The sequence below is a fragment of the Heterodontus francisci genome, chromosome 32, assembly GCF_036365525.1.
Source record: "Heterodontus francisci isolate sHetFra1 chromosome 32, sHetFra1.hap1, whole genome shotgun sequence".
NCBI lineage: Eukaryota > Metazoa > Chordata > Chondrichthyes > Heterodontiformes > Heterodontidae > Heterodontus > Heterodontus francisci.
The window spans coordinates 32,103,725-32,120,270 of record NC_090402.1 but is presented as its reverse complement, the minus strand read 5'-3'; the positions used below and the strand labels follow the sequence as shown (position 1 = coordinate 32,120,270).

The 16,546-nt window shown below is 42.8% G+C and overlaps 1 protein-coding gene across 3 annotated transcripts in view; it reads left to right on the top strand.

Moving 5' to 3' along the window:
• The first annotated feature begins 14,205 nt into the window (after positions 1 to 14,205).
• The window catches only part of LOC137347745 (syntaxin-binding protein 1), a 106,315-nt gene continuing 103,974 nt past the window's right edge, over positions 14,206 to 16,546 (top strand). For 2 of the 3 annotated variants that reach the window (XM_068012648.1, XM_068012645.1), the window contains exon 1: positions 14,239 to 14,546. In XM_068012648.1, the coding sequence (XP_067868749.1) occupies positions 14,510 to 14,546 (37 nt within the window). In that variant the 5' untranslated portion in view covers positions 14,239 to 14,509. Of the gene's footprint in view, positions 14,547 to 16,546 lie in introns of all 3 variants that reach the window. The other variant, XM_068012647.1, reaches the window with a different exon arrangement.

Here is a 16,546-nt window from a genome sequence, read left to right as displayed (position 1 = left end):
AGGATTGAAAGATTTCTGTCAAGGCCCCAGCAATTTCTTCCCTTGCCTCCCTCAGTATTCTAGGGTAGATCCCATCAGGTCCTGGGGACTTATCTACCTTAATGCTTTGCAAGATACCCAACACCTCCTCCTTTTTGATAATGAGATGACAGACTATCTGCACTCCCTTTCCTAGGCTCATCATCCACCAAGTCCTTCTCCTTGGTGAATACTGATGCAAAGTACTCATTTAGCACCTCACCCATTTCCTCTGGCTCCACGCATAGATTCCCATCTCTGTCCTTGAGTGGGCCAACCCTTTCCCTGGTTACCCTCTTGCTCTTTATATATGTATAAAAAGCCTTGGGATTTTCCTTATTCCTGTTTGCCAATGACTTTTCATGACCCCTTTTAGCCCTCCTAACTCCTTGCTTAAGTTCCTTCCTACTGTCTTTATATTCCTCAATTGCTTCATCTGTTCCTAGCCTTCCAGCCCTTACAAATGCTTCCTTTTTCTTTTTGACTAGGCTCACAATATCCCGTGTTATCCAAGCTTCCCGAAACTTGCCAAACTTGTCTTTCGTCCTCACAGGAACATGCTGGTCCTGGATTCTAATCCGCTGACGTTTGAAAGACTCCCACATGTCAGATGTTGATTTACCCTCAAACAGCCGCCCCCAATCTAAATTCTTCAGTTCCTGCCTAATATTGTTATAATTAGCCTTCCCCCAATTTAGCACCTTCACCCGAGGACTACTCTTATCCTTATCCACAAGTACCTTAAAACTTATGGAATTATGGTCACTGCTCCCGAAATGCTCCCCCACTGAAACTTCGACCACCTGGCCGGGCTCATTCCCCAATACCAGGTCCAGAATGGCCCCATCCCTAGTTGGATAATCTACATACTGTTTCAAGAAGCCCTCCTGGATGCTCCTCACAAATTCTGCCCCATCCAAGCCCCTAGCACTAAGTGAGTCCCAGTCAATATTGGGGAAGTTAAAATCACCCACCACTACAACCCTGTTACCTTTACATCTTTCCAAAATCTGTCTACATATCCGCTCCTCTACCTCCCGCTGGCTGTTGGGAGGCCTGTACTAAACCCCCAACATCGTGACTGCACCCTTCCACAAGGGTCAATTCTGATTCTTAAGATTTCAAAGTTGTTGCTGTACATCTTGGTCAAGTTATGTGGCAGAAAACAAACATCACATTTATAAATATAATATAAAATGCACATATATAAGTAAATAAGAATTTGAATGTAATTATAGATAAATTGTGGAATCCTTTGAATTATGGTGACAAATTTGGTTAGTAATCTAAATGATTACTTTAGCTGACTGATCAGTAACAGGTTAGTTTCCTCTGAACTCATTGTTGCTAATTCAAATTATTTCATCACTCCCAAGCCCTAATTGTTTGCATAAATTGTTATGATCCTGTAGCTTTTTCTCGTAAAGAATGCTGTGTGCCTTAAAGGCTGGAAAAGGAGCTGTCGTGCTTTAAGAACCAGCAAGTCTCAGGAGTTAGGGAAAGTGTATTTTGGTTGCCATTGGATACAGTCATATGGAGGGGGGAACCAACCAGCTTCAAAGAATGCATCCTGGTTACCTGGCAACAGCCATTCAGAGACCTAGGGCCGGATATACAATGTTGCAATTATCTTTTGAATTGGCTTTTTTGTTGAAACAGACTGTTCTAACGACAGAAACAGACAGACAGCTGTGTGTTAGCCCCTGAAAGGAGCGCTCTCAGACCATTTAAACTGAAGGAAGAGAATGTAATCTGTATGTAATCTGTTTATGTACTATTCTCTCTCAAAATTCTAAAAAGTCAAGCCAAAACAGAGATCTCCGATAATTTAAACTGAAGGAAGGGAAGTTTGACTGTGACAATCTTTTATCCCTCAAAAAATTCTAAAGCCAAATAGATTCATTAAAAGCTGTTTGCAAATGGTTAATGGTTGAAATTCATCGCTGGAGGAGCAACAATTTTGATTTCTCAATTAGACTCTGGACTGTTCTACTGTTGAAAAACCTTTTTTTCCCCCCCAGCAGACGGCTGTGAGGACTTCAAGCAACCTTGGACTGTTCCACATCTGGCAGGAGAGTAAGTCTGCAAGGACTCTAATTTTTTCTATTTTAAATGTTGTTTATATCTTAGTAGTGTTTAAGAATTTAGTTTTTCTAATTAAAAAGTTAATTTGTTAATTTAAAGAGGCCCGATTTGGTTAGCCTCATTCGGGCATGAATAGATGGTACAATTTGGCTGGGTCTTTCTTTAATTTGGAAAGTTTAAAATGATATGTTAGGTGATCTGTGGAGGACAGGATTGAATTAACAGTGTGTTTCTCCCACCACAATTAGAATCATATATTTTGATTGGGGGCTTTGATTGAAGCGGTTGGTGGTAACAAAATGATGAACCACTGTGGCCCCAGCACCAATACATGTGGAACATCACTTCTTACCTTTATACCAGTCTGAGTAACTACCCTGTGGTCTCTGAAGTGTGGTTTGAACCCACAATTTTCACGCATCTGAGGTAAGAGCACCACCAATGAAGGTGGTAAGGGCACACACAGCTCTGTTAAGTTTCCATATAAATACTATAACAGAGCAGTTTAACAGATTTTAAAATTGAAAGTTCTGTTTTTTTTAACCCATTGAAAGATCTGACTCACGAAATCTATTCAGAAATGATGCATAATATGCAATCACCTTTATAATGCGAAGCAAAACACAGACAGAATGAAAAATTAAATGTTTATCAACTTGACAGTCACTGCTCCTATCTCAGCTCATCTACTGCTGAAACCCTCATCCATATTTTTGTTGCTGCTAGACTCCGCTATTCCAATGCTCTCTTATCTGACCTCCCACCTTGCACCCTGCATAAACTTGAGCTCATCCAAAACTCTGCTGCCTGTATCCTAACTTGCACAAAATTCTGTTCACCTGTCACCCCTGTGCCCACTGACCGACATTGGCTCCTGGTCTGGCAACATCTGAGTTTTAACATTTTCATCCTTGTTTTCAAATCATTCCATGGCCTCACCTCTCCCTATCTCCGTAACCTTCTCCAGCCCTACAATCCTCTGAGATCTCTGCGTTCCTCCAATTCTTTCCTTCTGTGCATCCCTGATTTTCATCACTCCATCATTGACAGCATGCCTTCAGCTATCTAGGCCCTAATTTCTGGAACTCCCTCCCTGAACCTCTCCGCTTCTCTACCTCTCTTTCCTACTTTAAGATGCTCCTTAAAATCTGCTGCTTTGACCAAGCTTTTGGTCACTTGTCCTCATATTTCCCTATCTGGCTTGGTGTCAAATATTGTTCGATAACACTCCTGTGAAGTGCCTTGGGACATTTTACTATCTTAAAGGTGCAATATAAAAAACAAATTATAATTTTTTTGTTGTCCATCAGTAGAGGAAAACAACCCTGATCAAATGCAGTAGAACATTTCGACATGTTTGTACAGAAAATACAAGATGCAGTGTGCTAACAAAGTATGATTTTCAATGCTATTTACTGTCTTAAAAAATTAAAAGAATTTCTGATTAAATTACATAATTTAATAAATGTAACAAGAAGGATGAAAAATACATGGGAGCCAGATCATTGCCGCCACTCTCCAACCTCCTGCGCAGCTTTAGAAATAAATATTATTAGAAATACTACATTGTGCACGTAGTATTGAGCAGTCTGTAAAATGGACATTTCTTGACCACATCTATATAATCAGCTTTTTTATGTCTGGAGCCACACATCCCAGCTCTTTGATTGGTTTCAGGGTTCCTACAATATGCTGATATCCCAGTGTTTTGACCTCAGCATGATTCTGCACCTTCAGCAGAGAAGAAAAAATTGGGGAACAAAATAAGAGATTTTGGTTTAATTCATTGCAATAAATATTTTTGAAAAAACACATTGATAAGTTAGGAAATGAGCTTACAGCTCTGTTTTCTGATTGTTTCAATATCATTCAGGACAGAGCAGTCTGCTTGATTGGTGCCCCTCCCACTGAACTCAACAGCCCTCTCTCTCCATTATCAACGCACCAAGGCTGCACTACGTACTATTTATAGCACCTCAACACTCATATAGCAAATCATCAATGTTATTTCATCAACACAATCTAGCCAAGCGACCTCAAGCACCAAAAAGGGTAAGAGCAGCAACAGCATGGGAATGCCATTACTTCCATCCTGATTTGAACATATATCACCATTTCTTTATCATTGCTGATTCAACATCCTGGAATTCCCTTCCTAACACCATTGTGGGAGCACCATCACTGTAAGGACCACAATGGTTCAAGAAGGCTCATCATCACCTTCTCAAAGCTACGATAGCTGAGCAATAAATCTGGACTTGCTCATTCCACCTACACCTTAAGAACAATTTTTTCTGAAAGTCAGGGTGCAGGAAAATAATTTCGGCTCCCTTTTAGCAACCCTGACCATTCCCACTTTCAGTGTTCACAGCCAAGCAAGCAGACAAAAATATAAAGGGTTATATCCAAATATAGTTCAATACTGTGAAATGTGAGGTCATTCATTTTGGTATGAAGTCACATTCCTTGCAAAGTAAGAAACAAAATGGGCTAGAAGAGATCTGCAATTAATATTTCATAAATTGCTAAAAGTATCAACACATGTTGATAAGGCTATGAAGAATGCAAACAAAGTAGTGAGATTTATTTCTGGTGGAGTATTCAAAATCATAAGAGGTCTGGACAGATTAGATAGGGTGAAACCGTTTCCACTTGTGAAAGGATCGAGAACAAGAGGGATCAGACTTAAAGTAATTGGCAAAAGAGGCAAAAGAAACATGAGGAAAATGTTTACATGCAGCGAGTGGTTAAGGTTTAGAATGCACTGCCTGAGAGTGTGGTGCAGGCAGGTTTAATTGAGGCATTCAAAAGGGAATTAGACTGTTATCTGAAAAGGAAGAATGTGCAGGGTTATGGGGAGAAGGCACTAGGTGAATTACTCATTCGGTGAGCGGTGCACACACAAAGGGCCAAAGGGCCTCCTTCTCCACTGTAATAATTCTGTGATTCTGTGTACAAAAGCAGAGAACTAATGTTAAATTTATACAGAACCTTAATTAGACCACACTTGGAGTACTTTATGCAGTTCTGGGTTCCATATTATAAAAAGGATATTGAAGCACTGGAGACAGTGCAGAAAATATTTACAAGGATGTTACTCACCTACAGGTGGAAGCAATTTATTCCATATCACCTTAAACAATTTCATAATTTTAAAGACCTCTATCAGGACCCCTCTTAGTTTTCTCTGTTCAGGGAAAGAGAGCTCCAGCCTGCTCATTCTTTCTTGATAATTATGTCCTCTCAGTTCTGTTAATATCCTTGAAAATATTTTATACACTTTCTCCAGTGCTTCAATTTCCATTTTTTAGTGTGGAAACTAGAACTTCACAGTAAATATACTATAGCTACTAACAGATCAAATAAAGAAGTTCGGAGCAATTTCTTTAGACAGTGAAAATGTGGAACTCACTGCCGCCTAGTGTGGTTGAAGCAAATATCGTTGATGTATTTAAGGGAACGGTTGATGGATACAGGAGGGAGAAGGGAATAGAGGATTATGCGGATAGGGTTGAAAGAGGTCGTTAGAGTGAAAGGAGGTTTGTGTGAAGTATAAACGCCAGCATAAACCAGTTGAGCCAAATGGTCTGTTTGTGTAGACATTTCTATGTAATTCTATTTTCATACCACCATAACTGGCTGCTAGTCTACATTTATTGCCCCTGGGGCAGGATTTCTAAGCAGCAGGAAGGAGTTCTGGTTGGCCCAGCCTTTTTTTCAACAGGATCCCACCCTGGAAGCCAGCCTGATTTACAGACATGGGTCCTGTCGGATGGGAAATGCTGCAACAGAGGCAGCAGTCATGGAACATGTAAGAGATTCCAAGAGGGAGTGGGTACAGAGTGACTTCTAGGGTTGGGGATGGAGTGCGCATGGTAGGTTGAAGATAGATCGAGGCAGAGATGGGATGTTGGGGGGGTGGGTGCGGGTGGGGTTGGTGATCAGGGGGCGAGGGGGCGCGGATCGTGTGAAGGGTTGGTGATTGTCGGGGCGGGTCTGATCACAGGTTTGGAAGCTTGGACGTAGGAGGCCTGGGAGAAGCCACCTACTCCTGCTGGAACACAAGCAGTGCTGGAAAGATACTCATGTCTTCCACATAGCAGTCCTCACCTCCCTTTAGTTGTTGGGTTTGCCAGTCAGGGTAAAACCTAGTCAGAATAAAATCTGAAGCACACATTATGAGAAGAGATTGCTGATTGGTTGGCAAGTGAACTCGGATTGGTAGACGCGTCGCCATGGAGAATGCACCAGTTAAAGGTGACTGATAGTTAACTGCCAAGCTTTGTTTGAAATTGAAACCAGGCAGCTTGACTCTGATTGGTCAAAGCATTGTCCTGAGGAATGAATCAATATAAAGAGTATACAATATAAAGTTGTTGTTTTCCCTTACATTGGTATTCTTGCAGATTGTCCTGAAGAGTGCAAGAAGAAAAGCTTCGACAATATGTCTGTATTTTCAGCAATACTCAAGTTCTGTACTACCAAACAACTATTTCATATATTAGTTATAAAAGTATTGAAGATGTGTAAAAAGGCTGTTTGACCGACAGTCAAGAATCAGCCAATCGGGTAATGAAGATCTGATCACTTTCCAATTGGGGTGGGAAAGGGGTGTGCCACAAGGATGGACACATTGGGTGACCAATGCAGGAGTGTGGGGGCGGAGATGTTGGAGATGGCAGGTCATGCTGTGAAATCTCCAGGATTATGTTCAAGCAGTGTTAGCAACCCTACTCCTGGGTGTCGACAGCACCTTCCAAACCTGTGAAATTTACCACCCAGTAGAAGAATGGCAGCAGGTGCAAGGGAATGCCATCTCCTTCAAGTTCACCTCCAAGTCACACGCCATCCTGCCTTGGAACTATATCACCGTTCCTTCACTGTCACCGGATCAAAATAACTACATAAGATATAGGAACAGGAATAGGCTATTTGGTCCCTCGAGCCTGCTCTGCCATTTAATACGATTATGGCTGATCGGATTGTGGTCTTAACTCCACTTTCCTGCTTGTCCCACCTCCCCACCCCCTACCCAACCCATAACCCTTGACTCCCTTGTCAATCAAAAATCTGTCACTCAGCCTTGAATATATTCAATGACCCAGCGTCCACTGCTCACTGGGAAAAAGAATTCCAAACAATACGGACCCTCGAACAGAAGAAATTCCTTCTCATCTCAGTCTGAAATGGAACACTCCTTAATTTGAAACTGTGCTCCCTAGTTCTAGATTCCCCCACGAGGGAAAACATCCTCTCAGCATCTACCCTGTCAAGCCCCCTCAGAATCTTAGAGTCATAATCATTGAGTTATACAGCACAGAAACAGGCCCTTTGGCCCATCGTGATATTTAGTATACATTTCAATAAGATTACCTTTCAATCTTCTAAACTCCAATGAGTATAGGCCCAACCTGCTCAACCTTTGACTAAGAATCTCTCATAAAACAAACCCCTCATCCCAGGAATCAGCCTCGTGAACCTTCTTTGAACTGCTTCCAATGCAAGTATGTCCCTCCTTAAATAAGGTGACCAAACAGTACACAGTACTTTAGGTGCAGTCTCACCAATGCCCTGTACAGTTGTAGCAAGACTTCAAGAAGACTCCATCCCCCTTACAATAAAGGTCAACATACCATTTGCCTTCCTAATTACATGTTGTACCTGGCATGCTGACTTTTTGTGATTCATGTACAAGGACACCCAGATTCCTCAGTACCACCTCATTCTGCAGTCTCTCTCCATTTAAATAATATTATGCTTTTCTATTCTTCCTGCCAAAGTGGACAACCGCACATTTTCCGACATTAGACCCCATCTGCCAAATTTCTGCCCACTCAACCTATCTATATTCCATTGCAGACTCTTTATATCCTCACAACTTGCTTTCCTACCTATCTTTGTATCATCAGCAAATTTGGCCACAGTTCAGTTGGTCCTTTCATCCAAGTCATTAATATAGATTGTAAATAGTTGAGGCCCCAGCACTGATCCCTGTGGCACTCCACTAGTTACGGTTTTCCATCCTGAAAATTACCCATTTATCCTGACTCTCTGTTTCATGTTAGTTAGCCAATCCTCTATCCATGCTAATATATCGCCCCCAACACCTTGAGCTCTTGTTTTGTGTAGTAACCTTTTATGTGGCACCTTATCAAATGCCTTTTGGAAATCCAAATACACTATTATCTACTGGTTCCCCTTTATCCACCCTGCTTGTTATATCCTCAAAGAACTTTAGTAAGTTTGTCAAACATGATTTCCCTTTCGCAAAACCATGTTGACTCTGCCTGATTGTATTGTGATTTTCTAGATGTCCTGCTACTACCTCTTTAATAATGGATTCCAGCATTTTCCCAAAGACAGACATTAGCACCTCCTTTTCCTTTTTATATATTTGTCGAAACTTTTACTTTCTGTTTTTATACTTCTTAGCAGTTTTCTCTCATACTCCAGTTTCTCCGTCCTTATATTTTTTTAGTCATCCTTTGCTGGTTTCTAAAATTTTTCCAATCATCAGGCCTACTGCTAATCTTCACAGCCTTTTCCTTTAATTTGAAACCACCCTTAACTTCCTTAGTTAGTCACGGATGGTGCATCCTTCTGGTAGAGTCTTTCTTCCTCAATGGAATATATCTTTTTTGAGAGTTATGAAATATCTCCTTAAATGTCTGCCATTGCTTCTCTACTGTCTTACCTTTTAACCTATCTTCCCAGTTCACTTTAGCCAACTGTTTCTTCATACCCTTGTAATTGCCTTTATTTAAGTTTGAAACGCTAGATATGGACCCACATTTCCCCCCCTCAAACTGAATATGAAATTGTATCATGTTATGATCGCATGTTAAATCCTAGAACTCCCTCCCTAACAGCAGTCTGTGTGTACCTACACCACATGGATTGCAGCAGTTCAAGAAGGCATCTCACCACCACCTTCTCAAAGGAAATTATGATGGGCAACAAATACTGGCCTTGCCAACGTCTACATCCCATGAATGAATTAAAAAACTTTGAAACAATATGTTATTATTTACATTATTATAACCCTTCCTGGTTATCTTGAAGACCTCAGTCGGGTCACCCTTTAACTTGCTCAGCTCTAGTTTTAAAAAAAGCCTTAACTTCAGAGATCTCTCCCCATAATTGCAACCATTCATCCCTGTTAATATCCTCATGAACCTTTGCTGCATCTCTTTGATTGCTTTTGTATCCTTCTTACAATATGGTGCACAAAACTGAACTCAATTCTCCAATTGTGGCTGAACTAAGGTCCTGAATAAGTTCAATGCTTTTGTATTCCACTTGCCTTTGTTGTGATTTTTTTTTATACACACACTGCTACCTTTATTATGTCCGACTGACTTGGTATCCACAGCTTTACAAAAATTTCTAAATTCACTTGTAACAGCCCTTCAAAACACTCCCACAGGGGATCCGGAGTCCAAGTGGGCCCACATCAGAGATGCCATCAATGAGTCAGCTTTGACCACCTACGGCAAATGTGCGAAGAGAAATGCAGACTGGTTTCAATCTCATAATGAAGAGCTGGAACCTGTCATTGCCGCTAAGCGCACTGCACTGTTGAACTACAAGAAAGCCCGCAGCGAGTTAACATCCGTGGCACTTAAAGCAGCCAGAAGCACTGCACAATGAACAGCCAGGCGCTGCGCAAATGACTACTGGCAACACCTATGCAGTCATATTCAGCTGGCCTCAGACACCGGAAACATCAGAGGAATGTATGATGGCATTAAGAGAGCTTTTGGGCCAACCATCAAGTAGATCACCCCCCTCAAATCTAAATCAGGGGACATAATCACTGACCAACGCAAGCAAATGGACCACTGGGTTGAGCACTACCTAGAACTGTACTCCAGGGAGAATGATGTCACTGAGACGGCCCTCAATGCAGCCCAGCCTCTACCTGTCATGGATGAGCTGGACATACAGCCAACAAAATCGGAACTCAGTGATGCCATTGATTCTCTAGCCAGCGGAAAAGCCCCTGGGAAGGACAGCATTACCCCTGAAATAATCAAGAGTGCCAAGCCTGCTATATTCTCAGCACTACATGAACTGCTATGCCTGGGCTGGGACGAGGGAGCAGTACCTCAGGACATGCGCGATGCCAATATCATCACCCTCTATAAAAACAAAGGTGACCTCGGTGACTGCAACAACTACCATGGAATCTCCCTGCTCAGCATAGTGGGGAAAGTCTTTGCTCGAGTCGCTCTAAACAGGCTCCAGAAGCTGGCCGAGCGCACCTACCCTGAGGCACAGTGTGGCTTTCGAGCAGAGATCCACCACTGACATGCTGTTCTCCCTGCGCCAGCTACAGGAGAAATGCTGCAACAACAAACACCCCTCTACGTTGCTTTCATTGATCTCACCAAAGCCTTTGACCTCGTCAGCAGATGTGGTCTCTTCAGACTACTAGAAAAGATTGGATGTCCACCAAAGCTACCAAGTATCATCACCTCATTCCATGACAATATGAAAGGCACAATTCAACATGGTGGCTCCTCATCAGACCCCTTTCCTTTCCTGAGTGGTGTGAAACAGGGCTGTGTTCTCGCACCCACACTTTTTGGGATTTTCTTCTCCCTGCTGCTCTCACATGCGTTCAAGTCTTCTGAAGAAGGAATTTTCCTCCACACAAGATCAGGGGGCAGGTTGTTCAACCTTGCCCGTCTAAGAGCTAAGTCCAAAGTACGGAAAGTCCTCATCAGGGAACTCCTCTTTGCTGACGATGCTGCTTTAACATCTCACTCTGAAGAGTGCCTGCAGAGTCTCACCGACAGGTTTGCGGCTGCCTGCAATGAATTTGGCCTAACCATCAGCCTCAAGAAAACGAACATCATGGGGCAGGACACCATCCATCAATATTGGCGACCACGCTCTGGAAGTGGTTCAAGAGCTCACCTACCTAGGCTCAACTATCACCAGTAACCTGTCTCTAGATGCAGAAATCAACAAGCACATGGGAAAGGCTTCCACTGCTATGTCCAGACTGGCCAAGAGAGTGTGGGAAAATGGCGCACTGACACGGAACACAAAAGTCCGAGTGTATCAAGCCTGTGTCCTCAGTACCTTGCTCTATGCCAGCGAGGCCTGGACAACGTATGTCAGCCAAGAGTGACGTCTCAATTCATTCCATCTTCGCTGCCTCCGGAGAATACTTGGCATCAGGTGGCAGGACCGTATCTCCAACACAGAAGTCCTCGAGGCGACCAACATCCCCAGCTTATACACACTCAGCGGCGCTTGAGATGGCTTGGCCATGTGAGCCGCATAGAAGATGGCAGGATCCCCAAAGACACATTGTACAGCAAGCTCGCCACTGGTATCAGACCCACCGGCTGTCCATGTCTCCGTTTCAAAGACGTTTGCAAACACGACATGATGTCCTGTGACATTGATCACAAGTCGTGGGAGTCAGTTGCCAGCGTTCGCCAGAGCTGGCGGGCAGTCATAAAGGCGGAGCTAAAATATGGTGAGTCGAAGAGACTTAGCAGTTGGCAGGAAAAAAGACAAAAGCGCAAGGGGAGAGCCAACTGTGTAACAGCTCCAACAACCAAATTTTTTTGCAGCACCTGTGGAATAGCCTGTCACTCTAGAATTGGCCCTTATAGCCACTCCAGGCACTGCTCCACACACCACTGACCACCTCCAGGCACTTACCCTGTGTCTCGAGATAAGGAGGCCAAAGAAGAAATGACTCACTTGGTAACTTTTGAGCTGATTCCTCTTATTCCACTGCTCCTCTCATTTGGTATTATTAGCAAACTTGATCACTTTGCATTGAGTCTGTGAGCTTTGGTCATTTATGTAAATCAGAAACTGTAGTGGTCCCATGACCAAGCCCCACGGAACCCCAATCAGTACTTCTCCCAACCAGAACTAACTCCTTTAAGAAGAACTTGTTGCTTTATCCCTTTCAACCAGTTTCTTATCCATTTTCATGTTTTACTCTGAATCCCTAATATTTTGAGTTTGACTAAGAATTTCCATAAATGATTTTGACAAATGCTTTTTGAAATCCAGGTATGCTATATTAAAACGCTTTCCACCACAGCCCTCTTGGGATCTTACTAAGGGAAGTTGAGAAGATTGGTCAGGTATAATTTTTCCTTTCTGAATCCATGTTGGCTATTATCTACTAGGTTGCATTTACACATTCAAGTTTATTCCTGATGATTGATTCCATTATTCCCAAGTGTGTTGGCACTAATCAAAGTCGCATACCCAAGGGCCTTCTGTATGGTGAGGTAACTGGGGCCAGATGGCCTGTGGGGCTCCCAAATCTCCATTTCAAGGTTTCTCGCAAGTGTGACATGAAGGCCCTAAATGTCAACTATTGCACTTGGGAGTCACTAGCTAGTGAAAGAGGGAAATGGCAACACATCCTGTGGACTGGTGTGCACTACCATGTTGACCAGTTGCTACAGCAGCTTGGCAACAGGCCCCAATATCATAAACAACAACTCACAGCGTCACTTTTTAGCTTCACGTGCAGCACTTGTAGCAGAACCTGCCTCTCAAGGATTGGCCTTTACAGCCATCAGCAAAGGTGCACCAAGAGAAGACACCCCACCTAAACGGACTGTTTTCTGCACATCCAAAATCTTTTGTAGATGGAAGGATGTAAACCAACCAACCAATTCCATTATTATACATGGTATGGAGGTGAGATTCGAAAAAAGGAACATTCTCAGGATATGGGCATCGCTGGCAAGGCCAGCAGTTACTGCCTGCCACTTATCAGCTCAGGCCTGGATGTTGCCCAGGTGTTGCTACATGCAGTATGATGAAGTGTACATCAACACCCATTATTTTAGGACCATGGGGAGCGGATGGCGGTAGCCAGTAAAGCTCCCAATAAGTCATCATCGATATCCCTGATTAAGTAATATAAAACTCAATATTTCAGATCAGCAGCAGGGAGGAGAGACACAGATTTGGAACAAGTGTATGCTTTGTCTTTCTGAACCTAACAATTAAGGTACGCAGGAGCACTGAAAGGCCTTTAGTTGATTAGGCTGAATTTGATCGAGAACATGAAGGGGTGATGCTAGTGCTGACCATCCTGTCAGAAGAGATAATTGATCACAGTGGGGAAGGATGCTTTATTATCTGAGGAATTGCAAATGGAGCTGAATGCTACAATCATCAGTATCCCACTTCTGACCTTATGATGGAGGGCGGTCCTTGATGCAGCAGTTTAAGATAGCTGGGATTAGGATGCTGCCCGGACAAATGCCTGCAGTGATTGTCCTGGGTCTGAGATGATTGGCTTGTAACAATCACAACCATTGTCCTTTGTGTATTGGTCCAGCCATTGAAGAGTTTCCTTGCCCCCACCCCCATTGTCTTCAGTTTTACTAAGGCTGCTTGGTGTCTTAGTTGAATACTGCCTTAATTTCACCTCACCTCTGGAATTCAACTCTTGTGTCGATGTTGGGACCAAGGTTGTAGTGAGGACTGGAGCCAAATGTTCCTGGCAGAACCCAAACTGATAGAACTGTTGGTGACTTCTTCCATCGCATTGCTGATAACGGGTAGGCTTACAGGGCTTTTTAAAATTTACAATAAAATAAAGTTTTTTTTAAAAATTTCACCTTCCTTGATTTGAGGTTTGCATTCCGAAATGTGCTTTCCGAAATCTAAATGAAACGCTGAAAACATGCGTGGCACTTAACTTGTGTTAATATTTGGGGGGGGGGGGGGCGGGGGTGGAATTGAAACAAGACGATTACTTAAGAAATAAACCTTATGTGTTGCAATATGGCAGGGAAAGCCTGTGTAATAAACGGAGGTAGAGCTTTCCCAAAGCTTTTAGGACGATTTAAATCGCCTGCTTCCCATTATCGTTGGGAGGGAGATCAATGGGATTTGAAACTTTTTGCCTGGATGGATGCTACCCGAATATTTCGTTCTGTCCATGGTCTAATGTGCTCATTAACATTCATCGCGCCAATAAATACTACACACGATTCGGTTACCCTGTTTCGTTTAGATTGTCGAAGTCCGCCTTGATATGTGCAGTAATTACATGGACAGAGTAAGTGTCCAAATGCCCCCATGTGGAGGCTCCTCCCCAGCGGTCCTGTCAATATCATCCGAGCTCAGGTCCTCAGCAGCTGAAATGAACAAAAACATGAAGATACATCATTTGTAATTACTCCGTTTTTTTTCTCTCTCTCTCCCGCTATCATTTTATTCCTTCTCCCGTTTAGCAGTTATTGACGAGACAGTGCTGGAGCCGCCGAATTAACATTGTCGAACAGGGTCGCGGTAGCTAGATAATACACCGAGGAATTGGCTTTCGCCCGTGACGTGGTTCCTTTTATATCCCTCTCCTGCAGTCAGCTGATTGGAAAAGGACTGAGAGCGAGTGGAAGACATCATGGCACCGATCGGGCTAAAAGCGGTGGTGGGAGAAAGTAAGAACACATCGTACTTCGCTTTGTATTAGGAAAGAAATGTTAAATGGCTAGAAATAGTGCGTGGTTTCACCGGAATGGGAGTGCATTGCTGCCGATTGTGTTGTTTGCTTGTGCGACCCATGTAGACATTTCGTGTCCAATGCAGATGCACGCAGGGGATGAGATTATGGGATGGGTTTTGATACTGTCTGATCGTTAATTGTAGCGAGCAACTAAACCCAGCCTAAGCACGATGCAGATCGTTTTGTATGACATTTTTGGGCTTCTGATGGATGGACTGACGATTTTTGTACAATCATTCATTGTAAAACAGTGGGTGGTGCATAATGTGCCTTTGACAAAGGTTGGGTACGTCATGTGTAATCCCCTGTAAGGTTAGAGCAGCATGTTTGCCCGTTGAAGGGACTGCATCTGTGTGGGTATTGAGAATGGTTTCGGCTTTGAAGGGTCTGAGCACCGTCTTTTTCTGCACTGCAGTGAGAATAACCGGAGATGTGTAGGAGAGGCAGTGTGCTTCTGGTGCCGTGTACTCTCACTGTCACCTCCTTGTGATACAAACGCCCACCTCCTGGAATAAAATGTCTGCGCATTGGGAGCAGTTTGAAATAGTAAAGCGCCGACCTGGCCCCAAATAAAGGCGACGATGTTCACATAAAGCGGAAAGATCAGGTTGGGGGGTGTGATCTGGCCGTTCTTGTAGGGACTACACGCAAATAATTTAGACGCTTCTTGCTAAATCATCTGTCGATATAAAGCCACACTGGACACTCGGCACTGCAGCAGATTGTAACACAGGAGAGAGAGAGAGAGACTCTTCGCCCTACCGACTGTCCCACCTAGTGATTAAAATATAGATTCTAACTTGAAACGCCAGTTTCACAACCCCTCCATCTCTTGCCCCGGATCGACTGTTTAATTCTCCATAGACAGATCTGGCCCCTGAAATGATATGGGATTTTTTTTTTCTTTTGACTCATGAAAGGCGCAAAGCCATAGAAAGTCGTGGAATTTACTTCGGAGTTTCTCTATATCTGACAGTCGGGTCCTCGATGGGGATGTGTGTGGTTGGAGGTGATTTATTGTACCTTTGAGGTTTGAGTGGGTGCTGGAAATGAGATTGTAAATTTGTGAAATTAGATCCCGCTCCAGATGACCTCTTTAATCTGGACCTGTAATATCCATTTATAGCCAGTGGACTGTATTTCCTCACATCCAGGTATCTGCACAAGACCCTTTTATTTATTTATTTATTTATTTATTTAGAGATACAGCACTGAAACAGGCCCTAACACTAAACACTTTGCTAACGGTGTATTAGGAGAACACTTGACTCCTCTGAGCTGAAATTTGTTTGATAAACACATTTCATTCATCCCAGCGAGGATGACACTGGATTCAATTCTACAATGAATCCTGGCGTTTTAAGGTATATTTAATACCCAGTGTATATCATGTTTTTAATGGTAATTTTCTTATATTTGTATTGCCGTGTGACAGGAAAACGATGTCCTTGATTTAGGAGTTGGTTGGGATATTCTCCAAGCCACTTAATTAAAACCGTTCAGCTGAAGCTGCCAGTTTAATTCCAGGCGTTAGATATTGAGTGATGAGAAAAGATTGCACATTCTGCCATTTGCATCATTTGTTCAACGATTTTTATTTTTAGTCTTTTCACAGTAATAATCAGTGAAAACTCAAAATATACATTTACCCCAGGACAGTGGGAGCAGTGATTTTTTTTGTAATTCCAGGAGAATAGTCTAGGAACTGGCAGGTCCCAATTATAGCTCCAAACTTAGAATGATATGAACGTTTGATTTAAAATCAAAATCTAAATACCTAGTATAGACTGAATGTCATGCCCAATAATTGAGATTTGATCATTATTGCCGATTTTGCCTCTGTGATTTTTTTTTGTTTGCTTTCATTTGTGGAAAGATTGCGTGTCACTTTAACTACCACACATGTAACGATTCATAATATATCACTCGTTCATA